This window comes from Pecten maximus, chromosome 10, assembly GCF_902652985.1.
Source record: "Pecten maximus chromosome 10, xPecMax1.1, whole genome shotgun sequence".
NCBI classification, from domain to species: Eukaryota; Metazoa; Mollusca; class Bivalvia; order Pectinida; family Pectinidae; genus Pecten; species Pecten maximus.
Genome location: NC_047024.1, coordinates 12241047 through 12255571, shown reverse-complemented (window position 1 = coordinate 12255571; position 14525 = coordinate 12241047). Strand labels below are relative to the sequence as shown.

General features: G+C 35.8%; 1 protein-coding gene across 2 annotated transcripts in view; it reads left to right on the top strand.

Moving 5' to 3' along the window:
• The window catches only part of LOC117335640 (ephrin-4-like), a 201170-nt gene extending 187096 nt beyond the window's left edge, over positions 1-14074 (top strand). For both annotated transcript variants that reach the window (XM_033895779.1, XM_033895778.1), the window contains exons 2-7: positions 3009-3129; positions 5345-5525; positions 6144-6248; positions 7143-7286; positions 7648-9326; positions 10494-14074. In XM_033895779.1, coding sequence (XP_033751670.1) covers positions 3009-3129; positions 5345-5525; positions 6144-6248; positions 7143-7286; positions 7648-7817 — 721 coding nt within the window. In that variant the 3' untranslated portion in view covers positions 7818-9326; positions 10494-14074. The remainder of the gene's footprint in view (positions 1-3008; positions 3130-5344; positions 5526-6143; positions 6249-7142; positions 7287-7647; positions 9327-10493) is intronic.
• Positions 14075-14525: the final 451 nt, after the last annotated feature.

The following is a 14525-nucleotide window of genomic DNA, read 5'->3' as shown; positions in this document are numbered from 1 at the left end:
TTATTTCATTAATTGCTTGTTAGAAAGAAAAATTATGTGTGGAATAAGGCAAACAAGATTAATCATTGATATCTTAATTGCCTGATACTTAGATTTGTCATTTTCACTTTAGAAATCAGTCAAATCTGAAAACATTTTTATTCATACACACACAAATTCTACACTTGAACGCTGATAATTCTAGTTTTTTTTCTTCCATGATAAAGCTCTTTCTGCAGGAATATGAGATTTATTTGTAACTGTGAAGATGACTTTAGCCAATATCAAGACAGAACTGTAATGCATTCATCCTCTGTGAAGAAATAAGACAGCTAATCCACTAGGTTCTTTGTGACTTCCTCAGCCCGATCACAGATTTAATTCCGGGTCAATGAGGTGCTATAACTTTGGTTTTTGATGGATGAATTTTCGAGGCACACTTAATGAAGCATGTAAGATTGCTCAAAATGTCCAAACATATAATTAGCTATCTGTTCATGGAAACTCTCCCGAGAATTCAGCTCATCAAAGCTGTGCGGTTTCTTTCTCACCATGTTGTGGACTAATTTTCATCTTCCTATCCTTATTTCTCATCTCCACATCACTTCGAATTGTTTTTAGGACATAATTTAAACTTTCATTTCCTCAACCGAAAGCAATATGACAAAACCCACACGAAAACTCAAATCATTAAAATTACTGTATTTTTTTAAGCTATTACAACGGCTTTTAGATATTACATAAACATGCATTTGCACTAGTTTCTTCAAAGATTTATTTACATGTTAAAAAAAGAAGAGTGCTATAATACAAGTACAATTTGGTGCCAGTTTTTTATTTCTTTATGATGGAATATATTTCCTAATTTAAGACTTTTATAAAAACTCAACAAATAAACAAGCATGTATAAAACAGCCCAATCCAAATGATGTGACAGGAGTATATAGAGAGCTGACAGTATATACCTTGATTGTAAATCTCATCCTCATGTGTCACTGGTGTGGGACCACGCCTGGTAGTTAGCATTTGTACATCAATATCCTCTGTATGTGTGGATGTGGTTCGACTTTCTTCAAGTGATTACAACAGAAATTGCAAGGAAGAGGAATCGATTCTGTACTGGGAACATGATATTTATTGAGCTTGGACATGCATGTCATAGAAGTATAGAAATAATTGTGTTAATTTCTATCCTATAAATATGCTGGTTGTGATGGTTATATGGGAGGCTAGTTGAGTGGACAAGGCTGGCGAGCCCTGGCTGTGATACTTGCAATTACTTCAAATTGATCTGTGGCTGCAAGTCATCTACCAAAAGCTACGGCTTCAAAAGATATGGTACAAGGATAATACTGAGGTAACCGATAGCCAATTCTTACCTATGTACTATAGCGGGTGGTACTGAAGTTATTAATCCTGTTAGAGTGTGTGAACCGATGTCTCAATGCACACTTCTAACAGTGCAGCAGTGCATTATTCCTGTGGCATGTCCGTTACTTTTAAAATAGGCCGATGGTGGGAGAAATTTTATTTGTCCAAGTCTACAGACACAAATGATAGCTACAAAATAACATCAATGTGCTGATTTTACCAAAGGTCAGAGGTTACCGCAGTTGGGTTTACCAAAAGTCTGATGGTATACCTAAGTTTACAAAGGTCATGGGGTTGCACTGAATGTCAGAGGATGGTAAAACAGAGGTTACCAAATGTCAAATGAGGAATCTAAAATTATGAAAGGTCAAATGAGGTATCTAAGGCTACCAAAGGTCAAATAAGGTATCTAAGGCTACCAAAGGTCAAATAAGGTATCTAAGGCTACCAAAGGTCAAATGAGGTATCTAAGGTTACCATTAGGGTATCTAAGGTTTCCAAAAGTCAAATGAGGTGTCTTAAGTTTACCGAAGGTCAATGGGGTAAGCAAACATGATGAAAGATCAAAGGGTAAGCTGAGGTTACTCAAGGTCAAAATGCTAATATGAGGTTATATTACCAAAAGTCAAAAGGTTAGCTGAGATTACTAAAGGTCAGAGGGTAAGCTAAGGTTACTAAAGGTCAGAAATTAAGCTAATTTAAGCTGAGGTTACTAAGGTCAGAGGGTAAGCCAAGGTTGCCAAAGGTCAGAGGGTAAGCCATGGTTACCAAAGGTCAGAGGGTAAGCTGAGGATGTTCTGTTAGGTATGTTAGGAAAAGTATCATCTATTAAGTTATAAAGATGAAATAAAATGTCAAACCTTTTAATATTGTCAGTATGGGGAAATGATGGGAGGCAGTGCTTCTTCAAATGATAGATTAATTGTCGGTTGCATTTGGGAGGATTGGTTGTCAGATTAATTGTTGGTAGGGAGGATAAGTTGTCAGAGCTATATATACACAGTATCCACACAAAAAAATATATACAAAGCGATCAAATTGATTTTGACCTTGATCTTCTGTGACCTTGATACTAAGATCCAAAGGCAAGGTCACAGGAAATATGTAACCCAGACATATGGACATCTTTAGGGACACTTTCATCAACACGTGTAACTTACATCAAACAAAAGTAGACACTATCACACTTAACATGTGACAATGATCAGACTTCCTTGATGTCGTGTAAACAGGTAAGTACAAAGTCTGTCAAGAACCTGGATAGCTTTCACAGGGCCGAAATATACCCACTCACAGAGCTCACTCAACCGAGATAATATATCCCTTTGTCTCGGAATTTGAAACATCTGGAAGTTTTCTTGTGTTTAAAATCAATAATGAAAATTAAGAGAAACTGAGAAAACATGTGATTGTTAGCCTTTGACTGTAACTCTCCTGGGGTTGGAGGTGAGATTCTGTGAGGGAGTCAGTACTGTAGGGAATTAGTGAGGGAGTCGGTACTGTAGGGAATTAGGTAAGTAAGAAATCTATCCACTTCTTTCTCTTGATTTCAGGTAAATTGCAAAAGCAGGCATCTTTTTGTTACAGGGAATGCTGTAATAAAGCAATTCGACATGTTTTTCTGTATCATTGATGTATTTTTCTTTTGTGTTTTTCAGATTTCGTCGACGTGATAGTTCAATACATGTCCAACTCAATGATAACATAGATGTTATATGTCCTGACTACACTGACATGAAGGAAAGTCCAGATAAGTGGGAATACTACTCCATATTCTTGGTAAGTACCGCTTTATTCACCTCGTGTTCATAAAAGAAAGAAAAATTTTAATGACCTTAAAGGAAAAATTAGATCTGATCAATATTTTTGCTGTTGATATCTACTTATAGCATAATATTGACCCTATATATCATATCTCCCTTCCTTATACTCAGACCCTCTAGTAACATGAATCTAGCCACCTGTATAGAGCCCAGATCCTCTAGTAACATGACTCTAGCCACCTGTATAAAGCCCAGACCCTCTAGTATCATGATTGTATCCACCTGTATAAAGCCCAGGTCCTCTAGTAACATGACTCTAGCCACCTGTATAAAGCCCAGGTCCTCTAGTAACATGACTCTAGCCACCTGTATAAAGCCCAGGTCCTCTAGTAACATGACTCTAGCCACCTGTATAAAGCCCAGATCCTCTAGTAACATGACTCTAGCCACCTGTATAGAGCCCAGGTCCTCTAGTAACATGACTCTAGCCACCTGTATAGAGCCCAGGTCCTCTAGTAACATGACTTTAGCCACCTGTATAGAGCCCAGACCCTCTAGTAACATGACTCTAGCCACCTGTATAAAGTCCAGATCCTCTAGTAACATGACTCTAGCCACCTGTATAACGCCCAGATCCTCTAGTAACATGACTCTAGCCACCTGTATAAAGCCCAGACCCTCTAGTAACATGACTCTAGCCACCTGTATAAAGCCCAGATCCTCTAGTAACATGACTCTAGCCACCTGTATAAAGCCCAGGTCCTCTAGTAACATGACTCTAGCCACCTGTATAAAGCCCAGGTCCTCTAGTAACATGACTCTAGCCACCTGTATAAAGCCCAGATCCTCTAGTAACATGACTCTAGCCACCTGTATAAAGCCCAGGTCCTCTAGTAACATGACTCTAGCCACCTGTATAAAGCCCAGGTCCTCTAGTAACATGACTCTAGCCACCTGTATAAAGCCCAGATCCTCTAGTAACATGACTCTAGCCACCTGTATAAAGCCCAGATCCTCTAGTAACATGACTCTAGCCACCTGTATAAAGCCCAGGTCCTCTAGTAACATGACTCTAGCCACCTGTATAAAGCCCAGATCCTCTAGTAACATGACTCTAGCCACCTGTATAAAGCCCAGATCCTCTAGTAACATGACTCTAGCCACCTGTATAAAGCCCAGACCCTCTAGTAACATGACTCTAGCCACCTGTATAGAGCCCAGACCCTCTAGTAACATGACTCTAGCCACCTGTATAAAGCCCAGATCCTCTAGTAACATGACTCTAGCCACCTGTATAAAGCCCAGATCCTCTAGTAACATGACTCTAGCCACCTGTATAAAGCCCAGGTCCTCTAGTAACATGACTCTAGCCACCTGTATAAAGCCCAGATCCTCTAGTAACATGACTCTAGCCACCTGTATAAAGCCCAGATCCTCTAGTAACATGACTCTAGCCACCTGTATAAAGCCCAGGTCCTCTAGTAACATGACTCTAGCCACCTGTATAAAGCCCAGATCCTCTAGTAACATGACTCTAGCCACCTGTATAGAGCCCAGATCCTCTAGTAACATGACTCTAGCCACCTGTATAAAGCCCAGATCCTCTAGTAACATGACTCTAGCCACCTGTATAAAGCCCAGGTCCTCTAGTAACATGACTCTAGCCACCTGTATAAAGCCCAGGTCCTCTAGTAACATGACTCTAGCCACCTGTATAAAGCCCAGATCCTCTAGTAACATGACTCTAGCCACCTGTATAGAGCCCAGGTCCTCTAGTAACATGACTCTAGCCACCTGTATAGAGCCCAGATCCTCTAGTAACATGACTCTAGCCACCTGTATAAAGCCCAGGTCCTCTAGTAACATGACTCTAGCCACCTGTATAGAGCCCAGATCCTCTAGTAACATGACTCTAGCCACCTGTATAAAGCCCAGGTCCTCTAGTAACATGACTCTAGCCACCTGTATAAAGCCCAGGTCCTCTAGTAACATGACTCTAGCCACCTGTATAGAGCCCAGATCCTCTAGTAACATGATTGTATCCATCTGTATAGAGCCAATGTTCATATAAGTAGCAAGATTATAGGTTAGATCTAACAATCATTTTTATTTAGAATCAAAAATATGAAGAAAGTTCACTACTACATTTAGTTCCAAGTACAGCTTATCATCCTAGTGATTTCTACACATGTTGTCTCCGGTTAATTATGGAAATATTGTTGATTTTTCAGGTTTCAAAGGAAGAATATGAAAGCTGTACAATAATAAACCCTAAATCAAGAAATGTAACACAAATTAGAAACTGTTCCACACCTGGGGAGGTGAGCCAACCCTTCACGTTACTGATACTATCCTTCCAGCCGATCCCCAACCTACCTGACTTCGCGGAAGGGAAAAAGTACTACATGATATGTAAGTTTATATATAAGACATCGCTTAACATTGAAAAGTCTCATTAATCTGATAGATCATATGATATCTAAGTTTATATATAAGACATCACTTAACATTGAGAAGTATCTCATTAATCTGATAGATCAAGCAATATCAACATGTCCTCATATTGTCATCATAGTATTACTTAAATATGGTGTTAATGATATCGGTGCAACAATATGATTTTTATCTCTCCAGGATCAACATCAATACATAATGTTGTAAGACAGTTTACCATTATAACTTCAGTCAATTCAGTAACTGGCAGCAGGTGACCTTGAAGATAGGTCAACATTTTCGTGATCGAAGCTTTTTTTTGCTTTATCCAGGTCAACTCTAAAAACTTTATAGGTCTTTAGACATAAATCTAGTCATTTTAGGAGAGAAATCTCACATTAAGCAGCTTAGATTGATTTTGAGAAATGACTTTGGGAGCAGTTTGAATCTATTAACACAAAGATGTCTGTGTTTTACGATGACACTAGCTATGTCTTAATGGAATTGAACACTCTGTACAAATGTAGATGTGTCTCCTGTGACCTGGTTACTGGAGCGTTACATACTTATATATGTATTTTATTTTACTTATTCCAGCCACATCTACAGGAACACAGAATGGCATAAATAACCAGGTGAACGGCTCCTGTTGGACGAGAAACATGCGTCTGATTTTAGATCTGACAGTGAGACCTACAACAGGTAAAAAACACTCAACGTAAAAAACAATATATTGTAAAAATAGTCATACAGAAAACAAAATTGTATTTTGAAATAGAGATACATTTCGTATAGAAAAAAAAAAAAAAAAATAGTGAAATAGTCATACAGAAAAAAAATTGTATAGTAAAATAGTCATAAAGAAAATATATATAATATTTATATATTATAAAAATAGTCATTAAGAAAAAAATATATATATTGTAAAAATAGTCATATATAAAAAAAATTACATTGTAATAATATTTACAAAGAAAAAGTTTTATATTTCAAAAACAATCATATCGAAAAAAATTTATACAAATGCAAAGTAAAAAAAGTCATATAGAAAAAAAGATTATATTGTAAAAAATATTTAAATAGAAAAAACATGTTATTGTAAAAAGAGTCATACAAAAAAAACCATAATATTGTTAAAGTATTCTTATATAAAGAAAACTTAATATTACATTGTAAAAATATCTATATAGAAAAAAACATACCTAATAAACAAAATCATAAAGAAAAAAAAATTATACAAATGTAAAGTAAAATAGTCATGAAGATAAGAACATCATCTAATAAAATTAGTTAAATACCAGATAAAAGACCTTATATATACCTGTAGTTATAATAATATAACAACCCCTTATTCTGATGTTTTTTTCTAAATCAAGGAGCCAAGGAATTAAATTTTACTATAAAAATGCTCCAATCTTGGATACGGACACGTGACATTAACAATCTGTATGAACAGCAGTAGAGAAAGTTTATAACAGAGCCCTGATGTCTTTGGTCTGTTAACACACAGTAAATTAATAAAACCAAATCTATATATAGTTTTGTTTGAAATGATTTCTGTGGTTAAACTAACTGTAATGGTATGTTTATTTTTAGCATCACCAATGCCACATACGTCGCATACATCGCCAACTAACAGGACATCATCAACGACGTCCACTCCACATCCAACAACCACCACGAAGTCTACAACCACACCTACAACTACAAAACCACCAACAACCACCACCAAAAAGCCAAGTAAGCATCATGTTACCATGGTAACAATACATGTCATGTTCTGCTGTTGAATCTTACTTTCTAAGTATTATTAGAGATGATATGACGTCATGCTGGGAGCTGTGATATTATCATCAACAGTATAAACTATGGTGTGAAAATGTTGAAAATTTACTCCGGTTATTGGGAAAATCTTCATTATAAAATAGAAGTATTCTTATCTTGGTATATAAGATGAAGATGCACTGTGCATATAAATGATCTCATAAAATTGGAATATATTAGACTGGATTCATAGATTAAATTGTGTTGCATAAATTAACTTCCTTATTTAATTTGTTTTAAGTGAATTTAATACAATTATTACATTTTCTATTTCCAGCGAGCAAATTTCCAGATGGAACTCCAGTGGACCCCAATATAGTGATAGAAGCCCCTGGTGGGGAGAAAAACACCGGCATTATCAATGCAGGGGTGGGCCAAGTGCAAGCCAGTGTTACTGTGACTTTTGTGTTAGCCCTTGTGACGTTTGTACTACTACTAGTACGATAGTATTAGCCAAAAATAATTAAATTGACAAAGCATTCATAGTGATGTCACACAGTCAAAAAGTTACACATAATTAATACGCTGTCCCCAGGATTTCATAGCGTTAAACCACGTCCTCATTTCACGGCACTCACAACGAAGGTCACGACCTTCCTCCTGACCTTCCTCCTTCGTTATCACCACTGCTCCAGTGTCAAAAGGTCATGAAGTCAACGCATGATGAGGCTATATAGCTATATAGTCATGGTCATCACTGGTGCCAGCAAATGTTTGAACACTGTTTCTAGTAGAAACAAAAACAATGTTGTCACCAATTCTGCTTATTCCACATAATGGGAGATTGTATTTCCTCCGAACTGTCTGCATCACAAAGTGGAATCATTTCTAGGACCTGGAACCTGAATTGTCTTGTTCACCTATTGTGGAATCTTCTCCATTACCTGGGGATATCATTGAGCAGGTTTCATTGCTGGAGAACTTTCTTGTTCAGCCGTGTGTGACTGCCATCTGTGTACATATCACCATGGTTGCGCCATGGCACATGAATGTGAGCTTCATCAGGACTAGCCAATCAAATGTCATCATTTTCATCAGACCTAAGCTATTGCAGTTTAAAATGCAATCAATTTCCAATGTCATGTAAGTTGTTCATTTGATGATGTTGTGATCTTCATTTTCATCGCCTTTAAACACCGAGATATTTTCAATGAGGATTCACAATTTCATCATTCAATTAGACTTCCAACATCCTCATCGAATTGGATACAAACATTCACCACTGGATTATGACTGTATAAGAAAGTAGAATTGAGAGGGACCTGTTCTCTCATCCATCAATGTTGGAAGGAACTTGATACATGTGTGTGGTAGTCTACACCGATGAACTCTTTTATTTTGATTTTGTTCATATCCTGCTGTGATTTTTGTTGTGATCTGAGAATTTTGTTTAAACAGCAGAATAATGTTGTCTTCATGATGTAGCAGTCTAAGATAGTCCCAGAATATAATCTCAGCTTCAGTAATTATCTCCCCTTGGCTTATATATATAAATCATGAATTTAACAATGCGGTAGCATATTAATATAACAATATTGTGAACAAGCTGTACTTAAGTACAGTGTAGAATCAGAAAAAATAATCTTTGAAGAATAAATTTGATGATAGGATCAGAGATTGGAACAGGGAGGAGGGGAGACAAGTCTAAATACTTGTAATGAAAAAAACTCCAGTTTTACACAAGTCATCTTCATCTGTGTAAAGACATCTGGAGATGTAAAGAGATGCTTTATTTAATGATCTGATATATGTATTATGATTGATGGATCTGTTGTTTTAAAAGTTAGACCATGCATTCCACTTTCCTGACTTCAAATTACCTTAAAGGCTTACCAGTACGTTTGCACAGACATTACCTGTACAGATAACATTTACCCAGTCAACACCTGTACAGGTAACATTTACACATCCTACACCTGTACAGGTAACATTTACACAGCCTATACACCTACACAGGTAACATTTACACAGCCTATACACCTACACAGGTAACATTTACACAGCCTATACACCTACACAGGTAACATTTACACAGCCTATACACCTACACAGGTAACATTTACACAGCCTATACACCTACACAGGTAACATTTACACAGCCTATACACCTACACAGGTAACATTTACACAGCCTACACCTACACAGGTAACATTTACACAGCCAACACCTACACAGGTAACATTTACACAGCCTACACCTACACAGGTAACATTTACACAGTCAACACCTACACAGGTAACATTTACACAGCCAACACCTACACAGGTAACATTTACACAGTCAACACCTGTACAGGTAACATTTACACAGCCAACACCTACACAGGTAACATTTACACAGTCAACACCTACACAGGTAACATTTACACAGCCTACACCTGTACAGGTAACATTTACACAGCCAACACCTGTACAGGTAACATTTACCCAGTCAACACCTGTACAGGTAACATTTACACAGCCTACACCTGTACAGGTAACATTTACACAGCCTACACCTGTACAGGTAACATTTACAAAGTCAACACCTGTACAGGTAACATTTACCCAGTCAACACCTGTACAGGTAACATTTACACAGCCAACACCTGTACAGGTAACATTTACACAGCCTACACCTGTACAGGTAACATTTACACAGCCTACACCTGTACAGGTAACATTTACACAGCCTACACGTGTACAGGTAACATTTACACAGTCAACACCTACACAGGTAACATTTACACAGCCTACACCTGTACAGGTAACATTTACACAGTCAACACCTACACAGGTAACATTTACACAGGTAACATTTACACAGCCAACACCTGTACAGGTAACATTTACACAGCCTACACCTACACAGGTAACATTTACACAGTCAACACCTACACAGGTAACATTTACACAGCCTACACCTGTACAGGTAACATTTACACAGTCAACACCTGTACAGGTAACATTTACACAGCCTACACCTACACAGGTAACATTTACACAGCCAGCGCCTGTACAGGTAACATTTACACAGCCAACGCCTGTACAGGTAACATTTACACAGCCTATACACCTACACAGGTAACATTTACACAGCCTACACCTACACAGGTAACATTTACCCAGTCAACACCTGTACAGGTAACATTTACACAGCCTATACACCTACACAGGTAACATTTACACAGCCTACACGTGTACAGGTAACATTTCGTAGTCAACAGACATTGCCTTTCAAATATCATTTCCAGATTACCTCGTCAGTTTCATAAAATGTAAAGTTTTACATTATAATTTAGTGTCAACTAATGAATATTCATAATGATAATTAGCTTTTGATTATTCGTAATAATCATAAATGTCAACTTATGAATATTTATGTATATATTCTTTTTTACAGTGTTCATAAAACATATCATATATTGTATATTGTCAAATGTTGGTTGTTTTCTCTTATGATGGACCAGTTTAGAAAAATAATCATATAAAATTGTTTGACTTGAAAAAACAAACTTTGTAGAGATTGATGGATTTTTTATGAACAATAGCTCGATAATGGATTAAATGATACAAAATCTGAAAACATAAGTCTAGTGTAACTTACAATTGATATTAGATTATAAAAGATATTTTGAGATCTGAATTTTTTTGGGGTAATATATAGAATGATTTGTCTAAATATTTGTTTCCTTATTACAGTTTTACTCTTTGTCAGATAAAAATACTAGTTTTCTAGATATAATATAATTTTACTGAACTGAATCGACATTCAGTAATTAAGGTTACTTTAGGGATTCTTCTACTTTAAAACTAAGTCAGTAACTTGAAAACAATTAAGCTTGACAAGTGCATTACATAAAGTAAAGCCAATGCAACCGTAAAATGATATTACCTATTATCATTGATATAATGTGCTGGAGGGTCTGTTTCTGATTGGAGATTGATAAGGTGCTGTGTCAGATGCTGATGAATGGTCAATATATGTACATATACATTAATTTGAATGTTACAAATGTTCAGATCAATTTCATACATAAATATTCAGATATAGGTAATATTCATGTAATTAATATTCAACAATGTACATGTAATTACCATATATGAATATTCACATATTGATAAGCATGTGAATATTCAATCATGTAATTATCATACATGAATATTCACATATTTAATAATATTCATGTGATGAATATTCAACCAAGTAAATATCACCATGTGGTTATTTATATTATTCTTCCTGTTACTGAATCATTAATCATAAAAACAAAAATCTCAAATTGCTCACAGAACCATTTTGAGTTGTGTACCGATCCCTTCTCTGTAATATATGTGTGTTACGTTGTTGTTTATGTTAAGTGAAGATGGTTTTCACTCTAAAAATTCAATGTTATGGATAAATGAATATGCATAATTATATTTAATCGAGACAATAACTGATTATATCTTACTCTATCCTCAAAATTGGGTAAATTTGGTGTTAAACACATTTCAAATACTTTTAAAAATGTCATATTCCTATGGATTCATGAGAATTTTCATTGAATGTAATACATATATAGTACAGATTTTATATATTCGAGAAAAGAAAAACATTAAAATTTCAAATATTCTCAAGCATGATGACCCTTGTCATACAATAATGAGCGACAATGGGTAATTAAGTTAAATTACAAATGATTGTGAATTTGTTTTATTCTTTTCTCAATGAACTTACCATAATACTTCCATAAATTGAAATATCAGAAGTTGGATTGAAATGTTTTCCCATAACACCGGAAAGTCATCCAGCTCTTATTTAACCTCAGATGTTTTTAGTTATTGTTTCCATCAAATATATATTAAAAAGTAATTTTGACATGATGAAAAGCAATATATATATATTGGCATGCAGAGTTAGACACTGTGGATGTGTTGTGTACCATGTGATAGGGGCATGTCTAACTCATTATTTATCAAAGTGTGCTGTTTTGTCTGCTAATCTGAACAAATTGTACAAAAGTTTTTCAAATGAAAAATGTTGTAGATATCTCTGTACAGTTGTAATTATTGTGTAGTTTGTAAAATAAAACTGATGGAAAACACAGTCGACCACGAGCAGTGTGAAAGTATGTGTATCATCACGGTAAACAACGTACAACTATTTTTTTGCGAAGAGTTTGTTGCTTTGATATTTCATGCACAATGTTCACTTTGTATGTGTAAGGCACATTTGTTTTGAAAATGAATGAAAAATCCATAGTTCTCTGCTCTTGAAGGGTAGATAACTCTAATGCAGTGATTCAAAATGTTAAATATTTATGCGGAAATGTGTTTTCGATTATCGTGCAGGGCAATCCTGCAGTGATTATCGCCCTTTGTGCTTGCCTTGTGAGGTGTGATGCTAGCAGATTTTTACAAGTATGTGATCGAAAGGAGAGAGTCCAGTGTGTGAACAACTGAAGTGTATCCGGGCTGAAGTTGGGTGTATCTGTAATTCGAGTAAGTGTGTCTGTAATAAATGTGTGCGGTGATGTGTGAAAAAGACAATAGTAATTTGTGTATTCATGCAATGCGAATAAAAAATCCTCAAAATGAATTCACACATTTAGAAATTGATCTTTATACTGCAGTGGAATCCTTGCTCATATGGGATTAGTTTGTGAATGATGTATATACTGTAGCATTAATTTACTGGAAACTGTCTTGTAAACATTGTGTTGATTACCAGGGCTTGAAGGTGAATAGCTTCCACTCAGAAAGTGAATGTATGTTGATTCCCTAAACCTGAAGGTGAATGTTGATTCCCACAGCGCGAAGGTCAATGTCTTAAATGTTGATTCCCACAGCGTGAAGGTCAATATCTTAAATGTTGATTACCACAGCGCGAAGGTCAATGTCTTAAATGTTGATTCCCACAGCGTGAAGGTCAATGTCTTAAATGTTGATTACCACAGCGCGAAGGTTAATGTCTTAAATGTTGATTCCCACAGCGTGAAGGTCAATATCTTAAATGTTGATTCCCAGTGTGAAGGTCAACATCTTAAATGTTGATTCCCACAGCATGAAGGTCAATATCTTAAATGTTGATTCCCACAGCGTGAAGGTCAATATCTTAAATGTTGATTCCCACAGCGTGAAGGTCAATATCTTAAATGTTGATTCCCACAGCGTGAAGGTCAATATCTTAAATGTTGATTCCCACAGCGTGAAGGTCAATATCTTAAATGTTGATTCACATGCCCTGTAAGTAACAAGGACGTAAATGAGCAAGGTTTCACTGTAATATTTTGATGTATTGAAACAAATGAACAAAAATTTAAATTATACTCTTGTTAAAAATGGTTTACATCATAGCAACATTAGTGGCTATGTGTAATGGATATATAATGCTGTTATGCAATACATTTCTTGGCTTGCGCCTCGTAAAAGTGTGTTAAATATTGTATAATCAATTATATTGGCCTATTGTTAGGTTCTATTTTAAGTAATTTGAGACAAAATGATTAAATTATACAATACTTGTCATCAAAAACAATGAGAGGTTTACATTAATTAGAACCACTAATGAAATCATCTTGTGCAATAGACTGGAATTTGTAAATTTTGTATGCTCATTGGAATAATTTAATTTTGAAGGTTATTTTGCAAAATATTGTGACACAAATGAATTGTATGAATGGAAAAGTGTTTGAAAGGCATTACTGAGGAGAGAAATAAAAACGAACAAACATAAAAATGGAGTTCTTGTTTACTTTTTTTTACTCACCAATTAACCTGGTGTTAAGAGTCTGGCACCATACAATAGTAAAATTGCTATATATTGTCAAAGATGGCGAAATGTTCAGAAGTAGCAGGAGAAAAAAATTTGGTCTCCAAAAGGTTTATTAGGAAAATGATTACTTGACCAATTATACCATGATGAAAGGATCCATTGTGATGAAGTATTTCTGGAACATATTGGAGAAGTTATTTGTTTACCTGTCGTGGAGCATGATTTACGTCATAGAATCTAATGTTAAAGTACAATATTTCTGGTACATATATACCAAAGTACCTCCTGGTACAACCATACCATACATCCTGGTACAACCAGACCGTACCTCCTAGTGCAACCATACCATACCTCCTGGTACAACCATACCATACCTCCTGGTACAACTCTACCATACCTCCTGGTACAACCATACCATA